Source organism: Thunnus albacares, chromosome 2 (genome assembly GCF_914725855.1).
Source record: "Thunnus albacares chromosome 2, fThuAlb1.1, whole genome shotgun sequence".
Classification (NCBI taxonomy): domain Eukaryota; kingdom Metazoa; phylum Chordata; class Actinopteri; order Scombriformes; family Scombridae; genus Thunnus; species Thunnus albacares.
The window spans coordinates 29,748,244-29,776,005 of record NC_058107.1 but is presented as its reverse complement, the minus strand read 5'-3'; the positions used below and the strand labels follow the sequence as shown (position 1 = coordinate 29,776,005).

Below are 27,762 nucleotides of genomic sequence, written 5' to 3'. Positions count from 1 at the left end.
GGACTGGTAGTGTGCACTTTCCCTTTTTTGTTTTGTTTGAGTTTGTTTGGTGGAAACTGCTGCCAGTTATTTTATATGAGGGATTCATGAGAATAGTCACACTCAGCCATGCATGATGCAGGTGGAACCAAAACATTGTGCTACAAGCTGCACATCGCTACAGAGTTGGAGACTTTTTCTCAGTTTGGTACTATCAATCTCCCTAATCCAATATCCAAAATGTTGCTTAATGCAGGTTTAATTTACAAGCCTACTGAAGTTGATGCTACTAGAAGAAATTTCCCCCAAAATGGAAAAAATACATATTGTTTTTATCCTGAAACCCAATTAATTTGCATGAGTGCATTAGTTAATACATCTTCGACCTCAAGTGTTCACATGACTAACCTGTTAAACTGTGTTGACTTTTAAGAAAATAAAGAGCACAATTATATTAGAAAGTGGAAACAGACCCATGTATGTTACAGACAGAAGTCTCAAACCGGACATATTTCTTAATTCTACTGTTATAACAACACAAGTAACAATCATTTGAGTGTTTATCCAGCTTAGACATTTATATAACAGTTGTTTCCATTTTGATGAAAGTTTTGGATGCAAGTACCTGTGTATGTAATAGTCTGCTTTCACTGTTGCTGCCCAGGTCAGAAACCCCACAAAGTGACCCAAGTGCAAACCGTGCCACCACAACGAAAAACCAAAAGTCATGAACAACTTGAAATGTTTGCACCTTATATACACTAATCTACGCAGCCACGACGCTGTTGTACTGTTCCATCGACGGGCGAAATCGGATATATGGCTCGACGTCTCGATGGTCCAGAAATCTCCGTCGGATAGTCCGCTCCAGTTTGTGGTGTCACCTGATTCACAAAATCCAAGCCCAGCTGCGTTATTGAGGCATTCGCTGATCCTCCAGTGAGCGTAATATTGGATCCTCAAAACATGTGCCGCACCCCAAACCCATAGCATGCCATAGAGAACGGTAGAGCTGGAGGGATCATAAGCATTACGTTTCAGAAAATAAACAAGACAATATCGTAGCCACTCCAGCAATAACGCCTGTATCAACTTTAGAGAGACTACGCCCAGTGGATTGGGCGGAGGGTTTAGCTTGATACCCTCCATAAGGGACACAAATTGGCTGTAGGAGCACAAAGGGCCACCAAGCAGTGTGGTGAAATTGAGGGTGTAGCTAATAAGAGGTAGAAACATCCCACAAGCCCTCTTGTGGGTGGAAGCGTTAAAGAGAAGCACAACTTGTTTCTCCTGGACGTCCATGGACACTGAGGTGATTCTCTGGGTGAGAAGCATCAAAGAGGAAACCGCCAAAAACAATCTGAAAGTGTAAGAGGCGTTAATTTGATTATATACAATACGATTCACTTTGGTCAGAAAGAGAAGAAAAGGTGCTTGAATATCTGTTCAAATTCAGAGAATAGAACATAATAGCATCCAAAAAACGGAGGGTCAAAGTTCACCTTTAACCTTGGACACACAGTTGACAAAACAATCACCACTTAGTAGTAGTAGTAGTCAACATGGACATCTTAGAGGTGCTCAAAATCGTTTAAAGCTTAAAGTCTACAGTTCTATGACAATTGAACTTAGTAGATCTGCTGATGAGGACCATGTGATGTGGTTGAAAGCTATGTGGCAGTTACTATAGACCTCGAGGTGAGATTGTTTGTCAAATCCAAACAGAAAAACAAACAGATTTTTTTTTTTCAGAAGCTTTGTTTTTCAAAAGTGAGTAATCCAGAGTAGAGCGTCACACTTGACTTACACTCTTCAACTATATTAGTCAGACACATTAACCAACAGTAAACAGTAACTCTTGTTAGCTTACATACAAATATATATATATATATACAAATTAGTACCTGATGTCGACAGGCTCATGCAGGTAGTATTCCCTGTACTGTATAAGCAGGTGCCAGAAGGTTTGCCACAACATCTGGACGCCAAACACCCAGGCATGGATACAGCTGTGGTCCACAGAGCTCACGAGCAGAATAAAGACAAAGGCGGAGGTGAAGAGAAGAACGCTGTAGACGCCCATTGTGAGAATAGCCAGAACACATCCTCCAACACAAACAGACAGGTACCTGTAGATATAATTCATGATGTGTCAAGACTGTTGAGAAAAACAACAAATATATCAGAGAATTTAAAAATATAAGCAGATGAATACTTAAAGCTAACTATGAAATCATAATAGTTAAAGATACATTTAAAAAAATAAGAAAACAAGTGTAGTTTAGTAGTTTCCATATCTTTGTGTTGGATTATTTCATACATGACTTTTACATTTCAACACTTCATGAACCTAATAAAATTTAATGAAAATAAACATCTAAAATGGGTTTATTGCAATAATTTTTATCCATTTTAGATGTTTAGACTCCAGTTTTCTGCACAAATAATTATAAAAAAACACTGTTCTCATAATAAAAAATCAATGGATTTGTAATTATACATACCTGTATGTTAAGGACAGATATCCCCGTTTAGCAAGAAAATAAAACAAAAATGCGAACGGAAGTGAAAAACATTGATACATTAAAAACCGATGTTGTTCCCACAGCCAGTCGATCGAACCCATATCTGAGTCTCTGAGTGAATATCACTGACCAACCGACACCGATAGGAGATGTCTGAGCTTTTCGTGGTGATTGTCGTATTAAAGAGGTGAAATATTTGTTTTAGCTGGACCGAGTGTCTGTGTCATTCCATCTGTGACTTGCATTAAAGTCATTTTCTTTTGTTTACCATCATCAGTACTGTTTGATAGGGGAGCGTGATGTCAGTCCATGTTTCAGCAACTGTAGCAACCAGCAGAAGTCTGTGTTTTTCCCCTTTAACTTTATCTGTTTTTATTTGTTCAAATCAAAAAACTAAACAGATGATAACTCAGGAAATCTTTAACTCTGCAATTCCAGTTGAGTTTTTTTTTTTGGAAGGAATTGATTTTTTTCTTTTACACCAGGATGTTTCATTTTAAAAAAAAAAAAACAACTGTATATCAGACTTGCATTACATCATAGTCTTGGAGTCTGTGCAGCATTGTGTGTTAAGTTAAATTTCCTTTTCTTTTAAAACTGTAACACCCTGATTTGAATTCCAGTTATCGGCCTGATTGATCAGTCGGATGTTTTGCTTTTTATATTTCAGACATTTTATTCAATTTTCACTAAAAAAAAGGGTTTATGTGAAAAATATTGTCATCACTTCCGAAATTGCAACCGTTACATGCAATCAACAGCCATCAAACAACAGTAATGGTTTATTTGTGTGACATTTTGCAAAGAAACAATCAATGTAAACAAAGCAAGAGATAGAAAGGTTAAAGATAAAAAGAGAGGTCAAGCAGCAGTCTATCAAAAGTTCACCAAAGCTGTGCAGTTTACATCAACATCATGGCACTTTGGTCGGTGACATTTGTACCTTAAAAACAACAACAACAACAACTCATGAAATTTGTTCTATTGTAATTTCTAATAGTTATACCATATACTGTATGTACTTCATACTAATATAAATACAATGCAGTCAAAATGAAAAGAGATGCAAATGTAAAAAAACAAAAAATGCAATATTTCATCATCCTTTTAACCTGCTCAAGGTCATATTTGCTTCTACAAACAGGTTTGTCTCTGCTGGCTTTATACTGGCAGACAGCATTTAGGATAAATCTATTCAGCTCTAAGCCACAGCAACTGGACAGTCACCGGCCACTACATTAGGTACACTTGTGCAATCTAATGCAATCCAATATAACAGCTCTGCCATAAATTCTACATTTTTTAACTATGGTGTACCTAATATTTTGTCCACTTCATTAACATACATGAAGAGGGCAAAATATTAGGAACACCATTCAATGTATTGCACCCAGTACACCACCACCACCACCACCACCCACTACGACCTCAATAATAAACATAAAAGCAGAATTATCACCTTTCTGACAATGTCAACAAAAACTGCAAATGTATAAGCTTCATAAATGTAGAATCTATGGCAGAGCTGTTGTATTAGATTGCACAGGTGTTCCTGATAAAGTGGCCAGTTAGTGTATAGAAGTGCTTTTAGAAAAATTAGGGATAAAGGATATTTTTTTTAAATGACTAACACAACTACTAATGTTCAAATGTTCTGTACCAAGTAAAGTTTTACCTACAAACACGATTTTACAGGATATATTAAAAGCTACCTTTGACCTCAGGAGATGCTATAAACCTTTGAGTAACTTTTGTAAGCGTCAATTTCAATCTGTATCAAATAAATCTGTAGATAAATGTCACTCCGGCTGAAGTGAACTTTACTTTCACTTTAATATTAACTTATATTGCTGATTATATGGACACTGTCTTGCTTAATAACGTGCACTAAACAGTCAGTAAAAAGTCAGCACGAGACTATGATTGTAATTTTATTCCTGACAGAATTATGTAGTGGGATGTTTTGAGCTGCCCTCATGAAGAGGAAATATCAAAATTAAGCAGGTCTGACTTGTTGGGTAATCTGATTGTGCCAAGGGTCACCAAAAGGCATAAAGCTTTAGAAAGTTTAAAACACAGAACAACCTATGAATTCTTTAATATTTAATAATTAGTAAATAATAAAATTTAGCATAGAAAGATATTAATTTCATTTTTAAATCATAATACAAACGTACTCTTGTATATTTAGTATTCGTCACATATCTATTGCGAAATATATAATAAGGCAATAAATGAGTCAATCTAAACAGGATGCTCTCAAGGTGTGTTACGCAATTTTATCAAAGGTAAATCAAATCCCACTCTCAGTTACTGATTTCACCGAGTATAAACATGTTCCTGGTTTAAATTCTTAATGGCTGACTGACTCACGTTTGAAGGCAGCTGCAAAACGTTAACGGCGGTGGCGGCAGCCAGAACAAACTCCCACAAAGAAAATACATTAAACTGGAGCTCGTTTAGCCGCTGGCGATTCTTAGAGGGGAACAGGTGACAACACAATAGTAATGTTTCTGTCTCGCTGATTGGTGGAGTTTGTAATACTTGATAATTAATGAAATAACTGTGTAAATCCAAGTGTTATTTTATTCTATCTTATATTATAATAAAGCTGGATTCATAACTGAAAGTTGATGTATTAAAAACAGTACGATGGATTTAGCACCACTGTGGAGATAATTTATGTTTATTAAGAGGAATCATGCTTTGCTAGAAATAAAACTGGCCTTCATTTCAGTCTGCAGAAGTGGACTTTAACACCAACAGACATTATATAACACTGTTACAATTATCAAACATCATGTATTGTCACATTATCAGTGTCTGTCTGTTTGGCTCAATTAAATTAGCCTTTGTTCAATTTTGGGGGAACTGATGATGAATGTAACACACACACAGTAACATGCACATGAAATTCAGTCTTGACCTGGTTTCTCAAATGACCCAATAAGCTGCTTTTTGGGGAAAAAAACGAAACAAACAAACAATACCCCGTCTCAGACATATGCTGTTTACAGGTATTTCAGGCCACATCTGAGCTTCAGATGCTTGTCGGATGTGTCAGAACTTGTGACAGTTTCATATCTTGTGTGGGAAAACTGCAACCAGATAAACAGAAATGCAAATAGCTCTTCATTTGCCTTCTGCTAGAGAAAATAAAATTCATTTGCCATGATACAGACCACGTTGTAATAGTTTGATACCAGGTTTCTGGTACTATAGACACACTGCAATGTTAAATACACAGTCCATCAGTGCAGCTATGGATACGTTAGTGTTCCCTCTGTAGCCGCTCAGTGTTTGGACACATGCCTCCCTGAACTGTGTTGATCCTAAAATGCATCTTGATACCCGCATCCAGTGCTGCCTACACACAATCAGATCACCCATGATGCATTTTTGAAATGCGGTTTGTCCTCATGTTGACTGACTGACTCTGATGTGTTTTCCAGATAATTCTGCAAGGGGCAGGTCTCCTTTGAAATCAACCGTTGGCCTCTTTTAATCCCTTTATGTTAGTCATGGCTTTGCAATTTTAAAATGGAGTATAAATAACGGAAGTAGCAAGTAAAAACGAGTTCACTTGCACCTACATGACTCACCAGCGTGTCACTGGTTTGTCGTTATGATGGCATTATAATGATTTCAAGACAAGTTTTTATCCAGTACATTACTGTTTTGCACCCTATCACTCTAGTTAATTAAACTATATCACTTTATTGGGTATATATGTAGGTAAATGCCTGAGCTTAATTGTTAGACAGCATTTTACCCTCTTGCACTCACACATTATCTCTGAGCAGATCTTGTCTGTCATTAAAGTCTGTGAGAGCTCAGTGTTCAGGGCGGACTTTGAAATTGAGCCTTGCTCCTGAAATATATCTCCAGAGTGATACATCTGTATTTCCTTTCCTATCCTCTGTCGGTGGTCGGTGGGCACGTGAGAAAGTTAAGCAGCTGTTTGACCGGGGCTCGTCACTGCGTCACGCAGCATCTCCGCCCTGATTGGCTCGCTCTTGTGCAACTGTGCAGTTGTATAAACTCTGCAGTTTGAAGGAGTTGGCAGAGTCACCTGCAGGGATCGCATCCGCATCAGTGGGGGGAAACTCTTGCTGAGCGAGGGGAGGTTTAAAAAAAAAAAAAAAGAGGCTTCACCCGGTTTCTGCGGACTTGTCTTGAGAAGTGATTTAGAGATGCAGAGCTGCGCCAAATCCTGGGGGATCTTCCTGGCCAAGTCGGTGAGTCCCAGCGCACCGTGCAGGCGTCTGAGTGACAAGAGCCGCGTGGTTTGGAAACTTCAGTGCAGGATCCGAAACAGCGGGGCATCCCTGACCCCCTCAGCAGCAGCAGCAACCCGGGGTCTGAGGACGTCTGCAGCCGCCACCTCCAGACAGATCGAGAGAATATTACCCAGACATGATGACTTTGCAGAGAGGCACATTGGTCCAGGTGAGAGGGAGAAGAGAGAAATGCTGGATGCTCTGGGACTCGAGGTAAGATTTCATCCAACAATAGTTTAGGCGCAAAAACATGCTTTCTTTTTTTCTTTTTTTTTTTTTTTTTTTTTAGCATCAAACCTAGTTTCAGCTTGAGATCAAATCTTTGAGCAGCATATTTATGTTATCTTGTGTTCATATGCATATTTTGCGCGCTTTTATATATCTATAAATCTTTTTTTTTCTCTCCAGTCGATCGACCAGTTGATCGAAAACACAGTTCCATCCTCCATCCGTATGCAGCGGAGTATGAAAATGGATGATCCAGTCTGTAAGTTTTGCCTTATATCATAATATTTTATTGCTCTAATAACCTCTTTGTGTGACATTTACATCCTTCCACTAAAAAAAAAAAGCTGCATTTTACCTCGATGCCATTGTGCCAACCCCGATTTAAAATGGTAAATTATACCACCAAATTGAGGCTTTTTTTTTTAAAAAAAAGAAAAATCCCAGTCGTCTCCTGCTCTTTTTCTTTCCCACATTAAACAGGCATAAAATGAAGCCAAGTGAGTGGCTGAAATGTAGGTTGCACCTCTATTGTGCGCCGCGGAGCGCTCTCTCCGCCGTTAAGTCTTCCTTTGAACATATTTGGAGTTGTTTTTGCGAAACTCGGCGAGCGGCACCAATCTCCTGTTGGGAAGCCTGATGCTCATAGGATGGCAACTGGAGTGTAAAGTTAAAGCCTTGAGCTCCGGTCCCAAGTCCAGTTCAATCTGGTTACAGCGTTCACATTACATCACAGCCGAGGGGGTTCCTAATAAGGTGACTTGGGTATGTTTTGCATGGGATCTGCCTGGATGGTCTTTTCTTTCTCTTTTTTTTCTCTCCTATGCAGTGCTTGTGCATTTCAGAGTCTTCCCGAGTTGGTTTTTTTAGAATAATGAGACGGTCTTATCAGAGGGGATTTCCGGCAAACGGTGGAAGAGATAAAGCAGTGAATTAAGTAAATTGGCTGTAGTAGAAGATTAAATCTCTCTGATGCTTTTCTGTTAGTTGTAAGCTCTGTTCAAAGCTGAATAAATGATGATGAATAATGAGTGTTTCCATATGCAAATTGATCTTCTGCGCGGGGAGGGGGGTTATGTTAATTTGTTAAACTGGGGCTGTTATTATTTTGGGTGCGTAAAGTGCAAAATAGAAAGAATATCACAATATAATAATAACACTTTTTTCCCCCCTGGTATCAGTACATAAGATGCCAAATGCATGCACAATCACATGTAAATAATAAAATTGATGCTCAGTTCAATAACCCTGTTACACTTTATCAGTTAAGTTTTTAATCACCTTTAGCTTGGAATCATAAATTTGGGAAGCAGGATTTTGTATTTTATAACACAATATGGTCATATCACAATACCCCTGAAAGTCAGTACATGTTATATTTAATGTACGGTGTGCTGGGACATGTTTAGTGTGTGATTATGCCCCTTAAATAAATGCTGACATGACCCTATAGCAGACTCTTTATTGACCTTACAAACATAAACACAGTCAGCTTTAACTTTGGGGAGATGTTCTAGAAACTACAACATTTAGGAAAGATTATTGTTGAGATAAAGAAGTTATTAATCCGCAGGTAATGTTTTTAGTCGGGTCCGCCCTCCTCTGAGTCTGTTAGGTTTCATAATGCAACAAATCATGCTGAAGGAACAAACTGGAGGCCGTGCTGGTTTTTCTGCTTGTTCAGCTCTGGAGGGCTTCAGTTTGCAAAGCCAGCAAGGGATTCTCTCTCCAACAATAGACCTCCTGGATGGTTCTGAATCAGGCTTTTTTTGCTGCTCTGTAGAAGTCCGGGGACCATGGGAAAGCAATCCTCCCTACTGAAACAAACTCTCACACACACACATACACAGAGATACAAACAAACACAATACTACATTTTTATTTCTTGTGCTGAATTTCGCCGATTCACCACCTCCGAACACTTCTCGGAGCTTGAATGAGCAACGTTTTTCCCGTCACAGGAGCTGTAAATATCCACTTGTATACTGGGTACGGGCAAACGGTCCCTCTCCCCACCTTTCTTTTCTGAAAACAGGAGTAGTCAGGGCTCTCGGTTCAGACGAGCGGTATTGTCCATTCCTTGGAGTTGCTAGGCAGCCAGGAAGGCCAGAGGAATCTCAGAGGCTGGTTGTGTATTGGCTGTGCTCCCTTACAGCAGTGGGGAATGAGGCTAAATAACTAACCATCAAGAAAGAACACATATGAGTGTCGTCCTCTTTCTGGTTGCTTGTAACACGGACATAAATGTGTTATATGTGCATTGTCTTCCTTATCTTCACGTCGACTGTAAGGCGTTTTTCTTTCCTTTATTGATATACTTACAGCACATTCTCAGTCTTAAATCCAAATCATTTTAAGAGTAAATGTGGAGAGCGTGGCGGCTCTAAATGATTGCATGCCACACTGATTAGAGTTATAATAAAGCTACACCAGGTCCTCACATGAGAGACAAGATGCTGTTCATCAGATATTTTGGTGTTTCTTGTTCTGCCGTCGCTGTTAGTTTTATTGATCAGTGTCTGACTGGAAGGTAAACTTTGTAAAAGTTGTAGTTGTAACCATGTTGTATGGGCAAATAAAATGTATCATGGTTCATTTAATTTTTCTTTTTACTGTGATTTAGTGCAAAAGTGGAAATTAGTGGAAATTCACAAAGAAACAGAAGGGGAAGTATATTTTTGGGTAATCCTGTGAATTAAATACCTGGAAAAATGAAGGTACTTTATTGCATTGAAACAAAAATCATGCAACTTAAATACTGCCATAAAGAACTTTACAACCAGAGATGTAAACAAAATTCTGTTGTCTTCATTCTATATTATTCTACAGCCCAATAAAGCAGAGACTGAAAAGACAAAATCTTAATCACACATTAAAGTGAGACTATGTAAAGACGGTAGGTTTGTTAGCCGCCGTGTACACGGCATCTACCGTGTATTTAGAAATCCACAGACTTCGGTAGGTCGAGATCTCCTTTTGTCTGGTGTCGCGAGACTAACCAATACCATTATCCTGTAATAATCACTTGTTACACAGTGGCCGCTGTTTAGCAAAAATTACATTCTTGCTTTGAATGTTTTTACAGGTGAGAATGAGGTTCTGGAGTCTCTACAGAAGATTGCATCAGAGAACAAGGTATGGAGGTCCTACATTGGCATGGGCTACTACAACTGCTCAGTACCGCCGCCCATCCAGCGTAATCTCCTGGAGAATGCAGGCTGGTGAGTGTCCTCACGTGACCTTCCCTCAGAAGAAACCGTATGGAAATTAAAGAACACTGAGAGTTTGTTTCATCCCTGATCCCTGCACAGATAACTAATGATGTTTATTCATAAGGTTTGGTTACTCATTTAAAGCTAAATTGTCGCAGTGCAGAGTAATGTTCTTGTAATAGGAAGCCTTGTGCCTTGAGGTTAACGAAACTTCACTCGTGAGATTTGATGATGTGCCTCCCTCCAGCTTTCTGCTGAACAAAATTTTCTTTCACCCAAATCCAAATCAACCATCCTTTCTTATGTTGTTTCCAAAATTCTTGGGTCGGGGGAGACTTACAATGCATTCCACTGTCCCGTCTCGGTTCCTTGAATAACCACCAACTTTGTGCTATTGTCCTCGCGTCCAAATTCCCTCTGTTGATTCATTGTGTATGTCTCGCACTCAGGGTGACTCAGTATACACCCTACCAGCCCGAGGTCTCTCAGGGTCGCCTGGAGTCTCTCCTCAACTACCAGACCATGATCGGTGACATCACTGGCCTGCCTGTGGCCAATGCCTCCCTGCTTGATGAGGGAACGGCCGCCGCTGAGGCCATGCAGCTCTGCCACAGGTGTTTACACACTGACCCACTGTACTGTAGATCACAAACACAAGCAGTGACTTTGAGAACAATCTTTGCTCGCCAGAGTGTGTTGCAAAATAGCATTTAATCATATTCATTCATATCATTATTGTATTTCATACTTAGACACAGTAAGCCATGGCTTATCCACAAGAAAGAACTGAAGAGCAAATGCAGGCATTTAAAATACATAAAATATATATGTTTATGTGATGTCTAGAGTGACAACAGCAGAGAAAAAGCTTCAATTTCTAAGTGGCCAATTTTACAAGTGGCCAGTAAGATTCAGGGTTTAAGATCCTTCATAGACGATCTAGCAAAATGTTCCTGTAATGCTAGAAGGAAAGTGTTATGAGACAAGAATAGACTTGGTTTAATTGAAGATGTTGTTTTAATTTTAGCCTGACAGGCCCGGGTTACAGTGTTTTGTCCTTACCTGGTATTTGTGTTTACTTCTCACAGACAGAACAAAAGAAGAACCTTCTATGTTGACCCACGTTGCCACCCTCAAACCATTGCTGTGGTGCAGACCAGGGCCAAGTATGTACTATACACACACACACACACGTCAATGTGTGATTTCTCTCTAAATACAAAAGAGGTGCTACTCATGCTGAAGCTACCAAAACAGAGAAAATGTTTTTTTCTCATGTACTCTTGGTGTGTTTGCTTATATACAGTTTCACAGTACCACATTGTAGCGTTATGTGTACATAGATCAAGAACTTTGACTGTTATGTTGCAGCTACATTGGAGTAAAAACGGTGCTGAAGCTGCCTCATGAGATGGACTTCAGTGGGAAGGACGTGAGCGGTGTGCTCTTCCAGTATCCAGACACTGATGGCAGGGTGGAAGACTTTACTGCCCTTGTAGACCGCGCACACAAGGGAGGGGTAAGAGACCACAAAACAAGTAAAAGTGTGACTAATACTAAAGCAAGTTGGTGGTTAAAAATGGCAAAGCAAGAGTAACGTCTTGAAATAATGAAAAGGAATGATGCCATGTGATGGTAATACACTGCATACAGCACGCTTGTTTTACTATTTTGTTATGACATTATAGAAATGTGATGAGAAGCATAAGATCTAAAGTGTGCGAGTGCTGTTTTCTCTCACTGCAGTTGCTCTTTATTGGACAGTTATATTTTGCACACAAGTTTTGATTAATCTCCATCTCTTAGTGGAGAAGCATCCATATCCAATGTCCAAATTTAATCCTCAAGGTGTCTCAAGGAAGCAATTGGATGCCCCTTTTTACAGCAGCCTCACTTTGATGTATATGCTGATGACATAGTTGTATATTTTCATTGAAGAATTTGCTTTGTGCAGCTTTTCATGGAGGAGTGGGACGTATATGATCTTTTCATCTTTGGTTAAAGTCTTCTTATTTCACCAGAAGGGCACAACCAGTGTAAATCCCTGACATAAATGTGCCATTCCTAAAAAAAACAAAACACTACAGATTAGTCAGAAGAGTCTTCCTACGAGCAAAGAGGGTTAATTAACTTGGTTATGATATATTTCTTTCCGTGTCCAGGCCCTGGTTTGCTGTGCCACAGATCTGTTGGCTCTCTGTGTGCTGCGTCCCCCTGGAGAGTTTGGGGTCGATATTGCGCTGGGAAGCTCCCAGAGGTTTGGGGTTCCTCTCTGCTACGGTGGTCCCCACGCTGCCTTCTTCGCTGTTAAAGACAACCTGGTCCGAATGATGCCTGGCAGAATGGTTGGAGTCACCAGGTGAGATACTCAGAATACCCCAAACTGATTTTCTTTCCCTGATAGAGGAGTTCAGTGTGAAATGACAGATCTTTATATTGAAAGTAGGAACTTAGAAGCCTCTTTATAGAACTCAGAAAGCTGTATTTACATTTCAGGGACGCCGCTGGTAAAGAAGTGTATCGGCTTGCACTGCAGACCAGAGAGCAGCACATCCGCAGAGACAAAGCAACCAGCAACATCTGCACTGCTCAGGTACAACCAGGCTCATTCGTTTATATGTGGAAATAACAAAAAAGGAGGAAAGATATACTAGATTGTGTGTGTGTGTGATTCAGAATATACCCCAAGGGCCTCCATAATGACATTTAATTAGTAAGACGGGATAGAGGGACAAAATTAACAAAATGGACACAATAAATGAAAAGAGAGAGAGGCAGCAGGAGCCATAATTTCTTTGTTCTATCATTTTCTTGCTTGCCATGGTTTAATAACCCAAAAGAAAAAGCAAAGCCATGGTAAAGACAATGGACCTGTTGCCTGAAATATCTTTGTGGTGCATCAGTGGCCTTTTGATTTTAAGTTTGTTTCAAATTCTTAGTTTGACAAATGGCTGCTACAGCCTTTTTAGCAGAAATTTGCATTATTTTCATTATGTGTTTTTTTTCTCCTGTTGCCTAATTGATTCTTTTTCATATTCTGTCATCTTACCTCCGACTTCTAGGCTCTGCTGGCCAACATGGCTGCTATGTATGCACTGTATCACGGTCCCCAAGGACTCAAACACATCGCTGAGAGGACGCACAATGCTGCTCTGATCCTTGCCGAAGGTAAATTTTGTTGTTTTTGACTTAAAATATACCATCAGGATAAATCCCTGAAAGTAGCCATCTTCACAGATTTTGTGCATGCTTAATTTCAATCAGTTCTCCTTTGGGAGTGCCAGAAATTTGTGGTGAGATCCATCATTTGATAGATGGATAGCTGAATAAATGATTGAATAAATAATCATTTGCACCTCACTTTGTTTCAGGTCTGAAGAGAGCAGGACACAGGCTGCACAGCGAGATGTTCTTCGACACTCTGAAAATCAACTGTAGCGTAGCGGCCAAAGACATCTTGGAGAGAGCCGTGCAGAGGCAGATAAACCTGAGAGTCTACACTGAGGGAGTGGTGAGAACTGGTTTTGTTCCTGGAAAGCACTACAGTGGTGGTTTAGTGAGCTTTCATTGACAAGAGGATCATGATTGGAATCCAAAACAAAAGTGTTTTGCGTTGTTGCAGCACTGGAGGGTAATTAATACAAGAACATGAAACCTCACCACTAAATTACAGTGCAATGACACTATCGAGCTCAACCACACAATCATTCACATTAGAGCTTTGTCAACATGTCTGGTAAGCACAGGAACATCTGCTACAAAGAGATTACAAGGAAATAAAAAATGACATTGCTAACTAGGAACGATTAAAAACATAGAAATTAAGAGTTAAAAAATATATGACATAAAAAGTTTAACTTCTGTGATAATTATAGCTCACTTGCTCATCATGCTCTAAAAGTACTAAAACTGTGTTTTCTCTTTGCTTAATTGTCTACTAGTAAGACATATCTGCCATATCTCGATTAATCAACTAATCGTTTGGTCTATAAATCATCAGAAAACAGTGAAAAATGGCCATTACAATATACTAGAGGACATTATTAAATGTCTTGTTTTGTCTGATCAGCAGTCTAAAATCCAAAAATATTCATTTATTATAATGTAAGAAAAACAGCAAATTCTCAAATTTGAGAAGCTGATTCTCCTGGTTTGGGGATTTTTTATTCTTGAAATAAGACTGATCGATGCACCTCTAATTTATTTAACTGTATTCTTGCACATCACTGCATATTTATATGTTTAATTGTTTATTTAATTAATAATCTATTAAGATTTCATCAGATAAAAGGCCAAAACATACAAAATTAACTGATACGCTCCCTTTTTAAAAAATCTACAAAGGACAATCTTTATTAACAGGAACTTGTGTCGTGAGAACTTTGACAGACTTGGCAGATAAAAACTAATTTACGGCCCAAACATCCAGAGTGCCGTCGACTTCTCTCTCTCTCTTCGATCGCTTTCTAAGCAAAATGTGAGGTGGATGCTTTCCATCAAGTAAGAGGCTATTGAGTCCTGTGGTAAGAAATCATTGGTCTCAATCATATGAAAGTAATTTTCAGAAATATCCAAATATTCTATTAACTTGGCTTAATCTACAATCCTATTTTTACATATGGATAAATGGGATAGGGCAGCGCCAGAAAAGAACACGTTGCAGAAAAACAAGAACCGAGGAGACTTAGATGCACCTAATTTTTGTAGTTACTGTACGTATTATAGCATTTTTCAATCCTGGTCACTCTGTAAATAAATTTAAATTCTTGACTTTTATTTTACCTTTCAGTGTTTTTGTCATGTTTTGTCTTTTCTGTTTCTGTGTTTGAATAAAACTTTATCTCTGCTTCTTTTTCAACAGTTGGGTATCTCTCTGGATGAGACTGTGACTGAGAGGGACTTGGATGACTTGCTTTGGGTCTTTGGATGTGAATCCTCAGCTGTAAGTTGATGGTTAACATTTTCAGCTCAGTCGTCACGTCTTACGTCTTTGTGCCTCATTATTCTGTCTACTGATTACTTATGCTGCCATTTTTTTTTACTTCTCAGGTGTCATAATTTATTTGTAATTTCATTTATTTCTTTGTTTTGAGGTTGCGTAGTATTTCTCTATATTATTTTTAGAGGAGGGTTAAAAGTAAAGCACCACCTGCTTTAATTTTAAATGATACATTTTTCCAGGAGCTGATTGCTGAAAAGATGGGCGAACGGGTGAAAGGGATCATGGGAAGTCCATTCAAGAGGACGAGCAAGTACCTCACACACCAGGTCTTCAACAGGTTGGTAGTTCTCATTTAAACAGGAAAACCACTGATTTTTACACATCAAAGTCTGTTTACAGGTGATGGGGAGTGCTACTGCATGTGTGGAAAAAGATGTATAAAGCTGTGTGAAATCTGATAAACAGTGGAAGTTGAAGCTGAAGACTGCAAGTCTGAAAATGGGGAAAAAAAATCAGATGGTGTGGAGTTAGAAAGAAGTGAAGTTACCAGACATCTGTAGCCTGCAGAGTGAATAAAGTCTAGTTGCACTCTGGGTAATTTAGGCGCCAGGTTTTGATAAGGACGAGGGATGCGTGGAATAAAAAAAGTCAAAATCTCTAGTTCTGCTGCATCAATTTCAATTTTTTTTAATTTACTGTTCATCATGAGTGTGACAATGTCATAGGAGTGCAATGCTAAATTGGTGGAGTACTCTTTTTTTTTTTTTTTAATTTTTTTTTTTTTTATTTGGCACATAGCACTTTTTTAATGATATTGCACAGGCGGTTGTGTTATTGCAGTTATGAAATGTCGATGACTACCACAGCTTCTCTTGCATAACATGCCACTGATGAAGCTGTTTTATTACTTTTATAATCACTACATTACATAGCAGACAAAAATGTTAATCAGATACTTGGAGAGTTACTCCACACTAGGTCTTTATTGGCTGAAAAGGTGTAACCCTGTTGAACCCCAACGTTGAACTCAGTTGGTTGTGGAAAAGCCAGATCGTTCGACTGGGTGTACATACTTTTTTAAATACTAATTATCTGATATAAAGCCCCTCTGCACTTGCACCCTGCTAGTATTTAGTCTGTTTTGTTTGTGCCATAACAAAGAGGCATATTTATTTCAAAGCATTTCAGTACTCGGTTACTGGGAATCCTCAAAGTGCTCACTTGATTTATAATATAAAAGAAACATGTTGTCCTGATACACTAAGTTTTTAGTGTTTTAACCATTTTAACTCATGCCTCTCTGTTGGCTGCTGAAACTGGTGCATATTATCTTTATTAGCGCCACAAAGGCAGTCTGATATCAGGGCCTCTAATGTCTAAGTCCCCAGTTTGTTCTCTGACATTATCACTGAGACATACTTGAAAAGATGCACAGTCAACCTTTCTACTAATACACTTAATAAACATGCCACTGGTGTTAACTTTGCTTTAATTTTGTGATATTTGAGTCAGAGCTTTGTAACTCAGTCAAACACCATTCTCTGATCGTCCTTGTCTCCAGCTACCACTCTGAGACCAACATCGTGCGATACATGAAGCGCCTGGAGAACAAGGACATCTCCCTGGTGCACAGCATGATCCCGCTGGTGAGTCCTACCTGAAGTCAAACAGCATGTTCAGAACCGCAAACAATTGAATTTCCTGTCACGTCAAACGTGGGAGTGAATGTGGTGGTAAAATGTTGTTTTTTTTCTTCAGGGCTCCTGCACCATGAAGCTAAATAGTTCTTCAGAGCTCATGGTGAGTCACTGAATAGATCTGACTAAAACTCAGATCTTTTATAACAAATTATACAAGTTTTTAGGATGTCTAAAGTTGTTTTGGAAAGTTGAATTTTCCCTGTTTTCCCTTCTTTAGCCCATCACCTGGAGGGAGTTTTCCAACATCCACCCTTTTGTGCCTCTGGATCAGGCAGAGGGCTACCAGAAGCTCTTCAGACAGCTGGAGAGGGACCTCTGTGAGGTGACGGGCTATGACAAGATCTCCTTCCAGCCCAACAGGTGAGTCATTGTTTGTCGCAGCACAAAACTTACATACTCCAGGATCCAAGCACCTAAACTCTGCCACACGGCATGAAATAAAGTGATGCTTATCTGTTTTAATTAATTTAATTTGCCCTTTGACAAGCTGTTCTAAAGTAGCCTTGAAGCTACAAAAAGTCATTGTTAGAGAAATTTAAGGCATTTATTACCAAAAACATTTGGTCAGAAAAGAAAATTTTACCCTTTTCTTAATAATTGTCTAATTTTTAATGTCTTAAATGAGAATAATCTTCATCTTCTATTCTACTCTATCAAACATGATTTTTACTGGTATGGGAGCTGTTTTAACTTTAAAACTGGCTAAATAATGGTGATAAATGTGATATTTAAATGATGCATTATCTACAAATTTATCACCATTCATCAGTTATTATGTATATATTCTTAGTTTGATTAAGTAACAGTACTGAAGGGTAGAAACAAGGAAACAAGACCTTTTAGTTGAAGTAAGAAACCAGCACTTGGCATTTACCTTTTGTGTCTGGGACTTTGTATTTGGTTTCAGACTTTAGTCAGTATCCATTAGTCTAGAATCTACATGATTTCAGTTTTCAATTGATAAAACACACACACCCACCTGAGCGGTCTATCACCACTTATCAGCAGCTGAGGGTTTATGAATAGTACACCATGCTACATTGGCCAGGAGAGTTATCGTACAGCTAGCTTTTCCTCCCATCTTTCACTCCCCTTTTGGTAACGTCTGCACACTGGTCTTTGAACTGTCCTGAGGTAATGATGTGTGTGTGTGTGTGTGTGTGTGTGGTACATGACCATGGTGTGTTTGCCTTGTTTTCCAGTGGTGCTCAGGGAGAATACGCTGGCCTGGCAGCCATAAAAGCCTACCTGAACTCAAAGGGAGAGAGCTCCAGAAGTGTAAGTCTAATTGGACTGAAGTCAGTGTGGATTAGTGTTATATCGAAGTTAATAAGACTTAATTACACTGCAGGCTTTTATCTTGATCCTGTGACCCTCGGTAACACTTTGTTTAAAGTCCTCCTATTTAGCATTAGTAAGCAGTATATAAACAGTTAAGTGGTTTATAACACATTATAATGTAACTGTTAGCAGATATAAATGTTATTTGTCAACAACTATGAATTCTGTGGGCATGAATTATGTTGTTCACTGTTTCCCAAAGCCCAAATATCTTATTTTGTCCCGACCAACAGTCCACAACCCAAAGATATTAAGTTTACTCTCACATAAATCACATAAACTTGAAAATATTCACATTTGAGAGGCTTGAGTCGGAGAATTTGAGCAAAAAAATGACGATTTAATTTTCTGTCGCTCGACCAATCGTCGCAGCTTTAAAAATGTTCTTTATATCTGCTTATAATAAATAGTGGTAAACCATTTATTAAATGTTAGTATATTCCTTTATAAATTCTAAATTGTTACCCTCAAGGATAATTGATTGAATAAGCTGCTGTCTCCAAAGCCTTATTCGCTTAGCCTCAGCAATTTAGAGGAAATATGATTAAAGCCTGATTTTCTGCATTACAATCTGCCAAAAGAGAAGATTAACAGCCACAGTGAAGCTCAAGAGAAATGAAAATATATGAAGCTTCAGCCTCTTTTTGTATTCTTTCACAAACCCAATTAACAATGAGTTGCTATTCTTAGACGTATCAGTTTTATGGCTGACGAGTATGGATGATTTATTACCAGTAGTTTGTCAGTAGACTTTCAGTCAGCATAATCAAACAGAGGTTAATAAAGCATTAGTACATAAGCCGCAGAGTGTTAAGTCCTCTCAGCTCAATCTGAGTTCCTACTGTAACAGTGAGGTTTATTGTTCTCAGATTAACATGTTTCAGGCATCCTGGTTAGAAATTTCTTCACTATCCTGGACGTGCTGATTGTCATTGGCTCAAGGACGAGGCGAGATAAGACACTGGCTCAGATTAAAGAAAGGCTGACTCAAGTATTTTTTTCCTCTACTATAATTTGGCCTTTGTTTTTTAATGGCTCCCTCATAAGCACATCTTAGATAGTGGCCTGATCCCTTGAAACAGTCGAAGTCCAAACTGACAACCGTTTGTGCAAACAAAGGGGCTGAAAACACTGCGCCCCCACCATAGATTACCTGCTTCCAAGATTCCATATTTGGAGGTTTTAAGACACTGCTGAGCCCGTCACACCACTGACTTGCAGTTGTCAGTGTTTTCCCAGTCAGTCATTTGTCAATGTTACCCAACCCACAGGTCTAAGTGCCCCAGTTTCCTTGTGTGACTAAGTTGCAAAATGCCAGAAGTGTCACCCTAATAAGGGATAAAATCAATTAGTGACCTGCAGGCAGGTTACACATTAGTTGCAATAGTGGGTGTTGACCGGATCAAAATTCACCCTAAAAGATCTACAGCATTTCCACACACAGACCAAGCTCATACAGTATATCAACTTAGATTTTTGTATGTTGATATGATTTATTCTACCTTTTTTTAAAATAGCAGTTTATGTGGTATTAACTTCAGAAAATTGAGGCTGTTGTGTTCAATGTTAGCTGTTGACTCAGCCTTAAAATATCCTTAAATGACTTTCTTTACATGCTCTGTTTAAACAACACAGGGTTGTTGAGGTTTCAAAATCACTCACGAAAAGGAATATATATAAAATATTTATCTTTTTTAGTTGAAAACTTGTTGGTTTCAACCTCATTTCATCCCCACTTTGGCTTTTCTTTCCCTAATAATAAGTGCTGCTTTTCCAGGATAACCAGAATTTACAGTCACAGCCTCAATTGAAGTATTTCTTTTCATTACGGCTACATAACAGAATAAAATCATAATTTGCATCAGTATCACTTCTTCTTGATATTCAAATGAACTGGTGCTCTGTGTACGTCTGTCCTGCTGCAATGATATTTCTCTCTGCTCCAGGTCTGTTTGATCCCCAAGTCAGCCCACGGCACCAACCCAGCCAGTGCTCAGATGGCCGGCATGAAGGTGCAGGTGGTGGAAGTGGACAAAGACGGCAACATCGACCTGGCACACCTCAAGGCTCTGGTAAGAATTAGTATAGGGGTTAGAAGAGGGATATACAGTATAGGAGAAATGAAATTTGTCTGGCAGATAAAGCAACAAAGGTCACCTGTCACATTTCCTAGTAACTGTTTGAGAGGATTTAATGTGTAGTCCACAATTATGTAGTTATTTATTATGTGTCTGAGTGTCAAATTACCTCTCATCAGCATTAACTCTTAAAGGACCAGTGTGCAAGATTTAGTGGCATCTAGCGGAACGGACTTAGCAGAATTGGAATATAATATTTATGAGTATATTTTAATTAGTGTATAATTACCTTTTTAGAATGAGCCCTTTATATCTACATAGGGAGCAGGTCCTCTTCTATAGAGCCCGCCATATTGTACCACCATGTTTCTACAGTAGCTCACAATGGACAAACCAAACACTGGTTCTAGAGAGGGCCTTTTGCATTTTTCGCGAGTTTTGTGGCCACCGTACATTCTCCTACACACTTGGAAGGGGAGAGTAAGGGGAGGTGTATTCATTTAGTCGCAATCTGCAACCTCACTGCTGGATGCCACTTAATCCTACACACTGGTCCTTAAAGGTTGATGTGAGTTGTTGATTGGCTGTCTGGTGCACAATGTTATCCCAAAGAGTGGTACAGTCTGAATTTTCTGCATGTAAAAGGGACTCACAATAACTGATTATATAACTTTGTCATTGATCATGAACGAAACACATGTTGGACAGTGTTAAACTGCATTATTTATTACATTATTATAATTTTCTGCTGGTTTGTCGGCTGTTTGATCATGAAATTTAAGGAGCTCATAAAAGGCGGCTTTGAATTCAAGCAAAAATGAACAACCCTTGAGTGGTGATTAGAAGTTACAGGTCAAATTATTTTCAGTATACTAAAGCCCGCCTTTTTAATTTCTAATAATTATTTGGTTCCGAAACCTGCGCTCTCTTACAGGTGGATAAACACAAGGCGAGTCTGGCGGCCATGATGATCACCTACCCCTCCACCTTTGGTGTGTTTGAAGAGCAAATCGGAGACGTATGTGAGCTTATTCACCAGAACGGTGGCCAGGTTTACCTGGATGGAGCCAACATGAACGCCCAAGTGAGTGCAGTGTAACATGGCAACAAAGCAAATTAAAAAAAGTAAAATACAGTTCACGGCAAGTAAAATATGTAATTACTTGTGAAACCGAAGACTAATAGGCTAAAGGTTTATAGCTGTGTGTTATCAGGCTGTAAATAGATAACCTTCGATCTCTATAATATGCAGATGATCGCAACACTCCTTCCACCAATCCCTGACAGACTTACAGACCCTGCCCCCCTCTGACTTTTAAGATGCAAACTTCTTTTACTCCCAGTAGCCAGTCATATGATTCAAGTAGACTCTGTATTTGAGGTATTTCTAGTAAAACGACCACAATAAAGTTGAGAAAAAGGTCAAGAAAAATGCAGTGCTGTAGTGTAATCAGATTTTAACTTTGTGAGACGGTTAAAGGAAGAGTTGCATGCTTAAAGCAGCTTTAATTGATATTTTTATAATAACTGCATCAAATGACAATGTGTAATGTCCTCTTAGCTCCTCTCTGCTGAGTTTCATCTCATTGTTGATCTGTCCAGCTGCAACTGTTTTGGTTCACTCTCTCACCACTCTTGTAGTGTTGTTTTTGGCTGCAGCAGGCAGCTGTTTTCAGTAATAAAAGCTCTCAAAACCTCACAGTGCACTGTCTGCTCAGCACCAAACGGCAAACAGACAGTTAGCGACTTGCTGGTGAACATAGTGGAGCATGTAGCAGCTAAATGGTTTGAGCTAAAGGAAAATGAATATTAGAATTACATTCATCAGGTGAACAGAAACACAACTCCAAATTTATGATAATGTTGGTTGATAACTGCTGTTTGTTCACATGTTCGCAATATCCCCATCTGTGTGTCTTGAGTTAAATCAATAAAACCATTTATTTATTTTACACTTTACTTACTCTACACTCCGTAGACTGACTGCCACATGACTGCAAATTTGAACTGAGACTAGTTTCTGTCTAATTACTCAGTTTTACTCTTTTCCATTCAGTAATATAAGTTATAAATGTGGGAAAAGTGGTAAATACTCCAGGTGAATTCAGCAATTCGCCAGCCACTGTGGCCTTCAGATCGTTCATTTTCCTTCTTCACGCTGTCCTCCAGGTGGGTTTGTGTCGTCCTGGGGATTACGGCTCTGACGTGTCTCATCTCAACCTGCACAAGACCTTCTGCATCCCTCATGGTGGAGGAGGACCCGGCATGGGGCCGATCGGAGTGTAAGTCAGAGTATAAATGGCACACTCACTAGATGTGGGAAAAAATGTCAAATTAGTTTCCCAAATCCTGTATTCCTTTAAATGAACTAATGTCTCCAAGATTAGTTGAATTTGAGTATGTTTTCATCTGCTCTTCATCAGGAAAGCCCACCTTGCCCCCTTCCTGCCGAGCCACCCGGTGGTTCCCATGCAGTCGGTCAACGCCAGCAGCTCGCTCGGCACCATCAGCGCCGCCCCCTGGGGCTCCAGCGCCATCCTGCCAATCTCCTGGGCCTACATCAAGGTCAGCACAGATCATCAGCCATGTTCACATTCTGTTATCTTGACAAGACGACATATCAGTGCTCTGATACCAAATCTTTCTCAAACTTTGTGAAAAATGTTGAGAAAGACATAAGAACAAAGTTTTTAGTGTAATTCTGAAGCAAAAGCACACTGACAGTGTAAGGTGGAAAAGATTTCTCTAGAGTTTATAAGTCGAAGGCAACTGCTGTTTTGGGCTGGTGGGAAGTTTTCAGACACTTAAACCTCGTCGTTAAAGTCACCTGCTCATCATGTGAATTTCATGTCAGCCACATGAACTAAAGTGTGAGTAGCTAATAAAGTAGAAAAAAAAGTAGCTAATAAGTGTCGATATCATGACGTTTTATCTTCTGTTTATCAGGAAGGAGTTGCACCTAAGGGATGCAAAGTGCACATTTTGCGCAAGTTTTAAAGAGAAATGCACCTTATGACATCCACTTTTCTTCACCACAAGTCTTTAACACTGAAAGAGATAAATCCAGTTGCTTTTAAATTGTTTTACATGTCTTTTTTGACCTTGATAACTGAGAAAGTTGAAGACGTGACCTCATTGTCATTGTCTATATCCGCACAAAGATTTAAAAGTGAAACTTTTTTTTAAGTATCACATGCACATTTTGGAAAAAACTTTGTCATCAGTTGGGAGTCAAAGAAATAAACTAGATGTTTGTCTACAGAATAAAAAAGATTATTCAATGACTGGTCTGAATCCTTACATAAATAATTATAATTTCCATTAATATATTAAATCCATCTGTGTTAGCAAATTGATTTGACTTGTGGAAATGATGCTTCACATCACTCCTTTCTTGGTGTTTAGATGATGGGATCAAAGGGACTGCTTCACGCTACAGAGGTGGCCATCCTCAATGCCAACTACATGGCCAAGAGGCTGGAAGGTCACTATAAGATCCTCTTCAAAGGCAGGAAAGGTAAGACACTGAAAGCATAATTTATATTGATGTATGTTGATGTTTTTGCACACATCTCGGGATGTCTGTAATCAATTTGCAAAGACTTAATGCTTCTAATCAGCTCATATCAAATTAAAAATGTTGTCCCTGATGTTCTCGTGTTTGTCTAAACAGGTTTCGTAGCGCACGAGTTCATTCTGGACGTGAGGCCATTCAAGAAGACGGCCAATATTGAGGCTGTGGATGTGGCCAAGAGGCTGCAAGATTACGGTTGGTTGAACATTCACGTTCTTCCTTATTTGTAATACAAAATATACTGTATGTGTTGCTCAGTGTGTGTTGTTTTTGTGCTGGTGTCCAGGTTTCCATGCACCCACAATGTCATGGCCCGTGGCTGGAACACTCATGATCGAGCCCACGGAGTCGGAGGACAAGGCTGAGATGGACCGGTTCTGTGACGCCCTGCTCGGCATCCGACAGGAGATCGCAGACATCGAGGCGGGACGGATGGACTCCCGTGTCAACCCGCTGAAGGTATGCCACTGGCTTCATTTGTCCACTTTAAATGTATTTGTATGAGATGAAATGATGTTTTACAGACCGATATTAAGCTGTTGCGAATATGCTGACATGAGGTCTTCATGTGTTTGTGTGTCAGATGGCCCCTCACTCTCTGGCCTGCATCTCCTCCTCCACCTGGGACAGACCCTACTCCAGAGAGTTTGCAGCTTTCCCCCTGGTGAGTGTCCTGATCACTCTGACTTCAACAGTACACACTGTAACTTTTACAACGTGCTGGCGATACTTTAAAGAAATGTACAGTCTTTGTTGCCCTCTAGTGGCTACAAGAGCCAATTGCAACAACACTGGACAGTTTTTTTTTTTTTTTTTTTTTATTCCTGTTACAACCTCAGGGGAGGGGGGAAAAATATAAAGGGTAAAAAATAATGGATAAGGCTATCACAATATATTATAACTGTAGTCTAGAGCTGCAACAATTTGCTGATTAATTTATTGATAGAAAATTCATCAGCAACTATTTTGATAATTGTTTGAGTCATTTTAAGCAAAAGGGACAAATCTGCTGGTTGCAGCTTCTTTTCTGTATCATACATGTCAGTAAACTGAATATCTTTGTTTTCTACTGTTGATCAGACAAAACAAGACATTTGGAAACATCACAATGAGCTCTAAGAAACAGGCATTTTTCACTATTTTCTGACAATTTAAGACAAAATGATCGAGACCATAATCTGCAGATTAATCAACAATGAAAACAGTTTGTTAGTTGTAGCACTATTACTTCCAAAATATTAAATATCAAAACCAACACATGTTGGCCCATCTCATTTCTTTAAGACCTCTCCACATTGTTAATTGTACATTTGTTTCTACTAATGAAAGAAATCTAAATATATAATTTCATTAAAATAAAAAAGTTAGTCCCAAAACATACTGTAATTTTTAGCAAGTGTTACTCCAGAGTAGCTTCGGCAACACAAGCAGTATCTGTCAGTAGGATCATGGGATAAATTATCAGTGAGAAACATCAGCAGCTTTATACTCTCCACTCACAAAGACCATGATCAAGCTTTCACAGTAGCAACATCAGACTTTGAAGAGGTTTGATGTAATTTGGGATGTAGGCGGCGAGTCAGAACTGAATGTGAGTTACTCAAATACCAACAGTATTTTTAAGTGACTTTACCATCATTTCTGTTCTTTAAAAGTCCACTTAAGTGTTTTTTAGAGGAAAACTTTGCCCTTTTTAGTACCTTATGACCTTAGGTAGGTAAAACCTGGACCAGGTCTTTTTTGTTCCACATTTCTAACCAGCCTTTTAGAACCAACTTTTCGTTCCTGTGACTGTTATGATCTCACAGCAGAACCTGCTGAGTGGCTATGGTTGAACATTCACACAATCACGACCTTGTAACAAATGAAGTTATTGTATTTTTTGACACATTGAATCACATGAAAGGATCTTTCAGGGTCATTCAACCCAAATTACAAACACACATTCTCAGTTACCTCAACTCACGCAGATAGTTTTGGTGTTATTTGTTTGTGATACCTGTCTGAGGTGGTGAACTGAATTTTGTTTGATGTTCACAGAATTTAAATCTTATATTTTTAAAGTTAACATTTCTTTTCAGAGGGTGTCTGTTACTCTGGATGATCCACAGACCTCACTGTGGATTATCCAGAGTAACAGGGATGCTTTCTGGAGAGAAATTTTTCTGTGTAATAACCAAAAACTAGAACTAGAGTTCTTTGTTTTGTAATTTGGGTGAACTAGGAATTTAAGACAATCAGATTCCTTCACAGCAGACTTTAAAGGATTGTTATGGAACCACTTCTGATACCTGATACTTACTGAACCCCGTTTTAAAGCCTTTCAGTAAATCACTTTGTAACGTTTGCATTTCGTCATTAAGTCCCTGTGACTTCTTTCTCTCATTTTTCCCCTCTTCTGTCCTTTACAGCCCTTCATCAGGCCCGAGACCAAATTCTGGCCGACCATCTCCAGAATCGACGACATCTATGGCGACCAGCACCTGGTGTGCACCTGCCCACCCATGGAGGTCTACGAGTCTCCGTACGAGGAGAGAGCCTCCTCATAGATGCTCTTTGCGGCCCGGTCCCATTGTCTGGCCTAAGCTTAAAGCGGTGAACCCTCACTGACTTTAAAACACCCGTCTGCTCAGAGAAAATGCGAGCGCAGGAGGCTGCAAGGACTCAGAGGGCTACTGTGAAATCATGTTCGCTGGAGCAGAAGCAATGTTCGATTTTTCAGATGTAGTTTAATAAAACTGAGTGATTGTTGCTCACTTTTCCGGTATAATAGGGATTTCAGATTTCCCCGGTCATCCATGTTTTTAACATTAGCGAACTGTGGTTAATTCCCTGAAGTGTTGCTGAATGTGTGCCTAAATTTAGGAATCGTCAAGCGCTCACTGGTTTCACAGGACAGCCCTGATTGAACTCTTGCTGCCTCATCATGAACAGATGTCCGAGTCTTTGAGGCGGACATTGGGACCAGGCCTCTGTCTGATCAAACCCTTTGAGGTTTTTCCTACTCGAACTCTTCCAAATGGACCAAAGGTGCAACTTTTGCTTTTAATAAGTGCACCCTTCGACACTGAGGCCGCTCCATAACACACTGTACTTTGAGCTGATTACAGCTACTTCTTCTATACTTTTTGACTTCCAACATCTATAAAAAATACCCTTGGTGCCTCTATTCTGTTTTGTAAAATAGCTGCCTTTTGTTTTTGTTTTTTTCTCAAAATACCTGACAAAACATAGCAGTTAGTTCTCTTGTAGGCTTTTGTTAATATGCATCTATTGTATGAAAATGTTTTAATGTGTTGTGACATTTGTTGACCACATAGATAGTCTTAATGTTAATTTTAAATGAAATATTTTCTAATCTAAAGTGTTTTGTCTGTAGAGAAAAAAAAAGTCTGTATTAAACATTTTTGTCTTTAAGTGAGTTCATGTTGTGTATCAATAAGTACAGTTTGGGATTTTAAGTTTTCATATTTCAGGCAACACTGCCGCCTGGTGGTGACGAGTGGAACACCAAGATCACCAGATGTTTACTTTCTAATGACTTGAGCTGAAACAATTCGTCCATCAAGGGATAAAAATTGTCAACTATTTCAATCGTTTGTATTTTTTTTTTTAAAGCAAACATCCCACATACAACATTCTAGTTCCCACTAGTTCTCAGTTGTGAGGATTTGCTGCTTTTGTCTTATGTAATGCAAAACTATATATAGGGTTTATATATACATACGGATTTTGGACTGTTTGTTGAACAAAAGAAGCGATTTTATGGCATTAACTTGAGCTTTGGGAAATTGTGACGGGCATTTTTCACATTTTCCTGAGATTTCATTGACAAAACAATTGGTTTTGACACGTATTAGTCGCAGCCCTACTAAAAGGCACAAAGTAGGGCTGCAAGGACCTTTT

General features: G+C 39.1%; 2 protein-coding genes across 2 annotated transcripts; one reads left to right on the top strand and one right to left on the bottom strand.

Annotated features, from left to right (window-relative positions):
- Nucleotides 1-342: 342 nt before the first annotated feature.
- Nucleotides 343-3,805, bottom strand: mboat4 (membrane bound O-acyltransferase domain containing 4). The gene is made up of 3 exons (XM_044337482.1): nucleotides 2,484-3,805; nucleotides 1,884-2,108; nucleotides 343-1,339 (listed from the first exon to the last, which is right to left on the bottom strand). The coding sequence occupies exons 1-3, from the start codon at nucleotides 2,603-2,605 to the stop codon at nucleotides 391-393; spliced, it is 1,296 nt and encodes a 431-aa protein (XP_044193417.1). The 5' UTR covers nucleotides 2,606-3,805; the 3' UTR covers nucleotides 343-390.
- A 2,488-nt stretch (nucleotides 3,806-6,293) lies between these two features.
- Nucleotides 6,294-27,464, top strand: gldc (glycine dehydrogenase (decarboxylating)). Its single transcript, XM_044329525.1, has 25 exons — nucleotides 6,294-6,997; nucleotides 7,193-7,271; nucleotides 10,095-10,230; nucleotides 10,671-10,835; nucleotides 11,310-11,387; nucleotides 11,593-11,740; nucleotides 12,384-12,580; nucleotides 12,718-12,814; nucleotides 13,284-13,389; nucleotides 13,593-13,732; nucleotides 15,083-15,163; nucleotides 15,403-15,500; nucleotides 16,725-16,809; nucleotides 16,922-16,963; nucleotides 17,081-17,223; nucleotides 18,066-18,141; nucleotides 20,151-20,276; nucleotides 21,217-21,366; nucleotides 22,452-22,564; nucleotides 22,706-22,847; nucleotides 23,688-23,799; nucleotides 23,956-24,051; nucleotides 24,143-24,315; nucleotides 24,440-24,520; nucleotides 26,268-27,464. Exons 1-25 carry the CDS (start codon nucleotides 6,698-6,700, stop codon nucleotides 26,403-26,405), a joined length of 3,102 nt encoding a protein of 1,033 aa, XP_044185460.1. The 5' UTR covers nucleotides 6,294-6,697; the 3' UTR covers nucleotides 26,406-27,464.
- Nucleotides 27,465-27,762: the final 298 nt, after the last annotated feature.

Excerpts from the sequence above, each read along its gene's own strand:
- mboat4 (XM_044337482.1), bottom strand. The coding sequence starts at position 2,605 with ATGGGTTCGATCGACTGGCTGTGGGAACAACATCGGTTTTTAATGTAT. Across the intron at positions 2,109-2,483 it reads TATCTGTCCTTAACATACAG|GTACCTGTCTGTTTGTGTTG; the intron begins GTATGTATAATT and ends TTATATCTACAG. Across the intron at positions 1,340-1,883 it reads CATGAGCCTGTCGACATCAG|ATTGTTTTTGGCGGTTTCCT; the intron begins GTACTAATTTGT and ends TTACACTTTCAG.
- gldc (XM_044329525.1), top strand. The coding sequence starts at position 6,698 with ATGCAGAGCTGCGCCAAATCCTGGGGGATCTTCCTGGCCAAGTCGGTG. Across the intron at positions 21,367-22,451 it reads GAGCCAACATGAACGCCCAA|GTGGGTTTGTGTCGTCCTGG; the intron begins GTGAGTGCAGTG and ends GCTGTCCTCCAG. Across the intron at positions 24,521-26,267 it reads AGTTTGCAGCTTTCCCCCTG|CCCTTCATCAGGCCCGAGAC; the intron begins GTGAGTGTCCTG and ends TGTCCTTTACAG.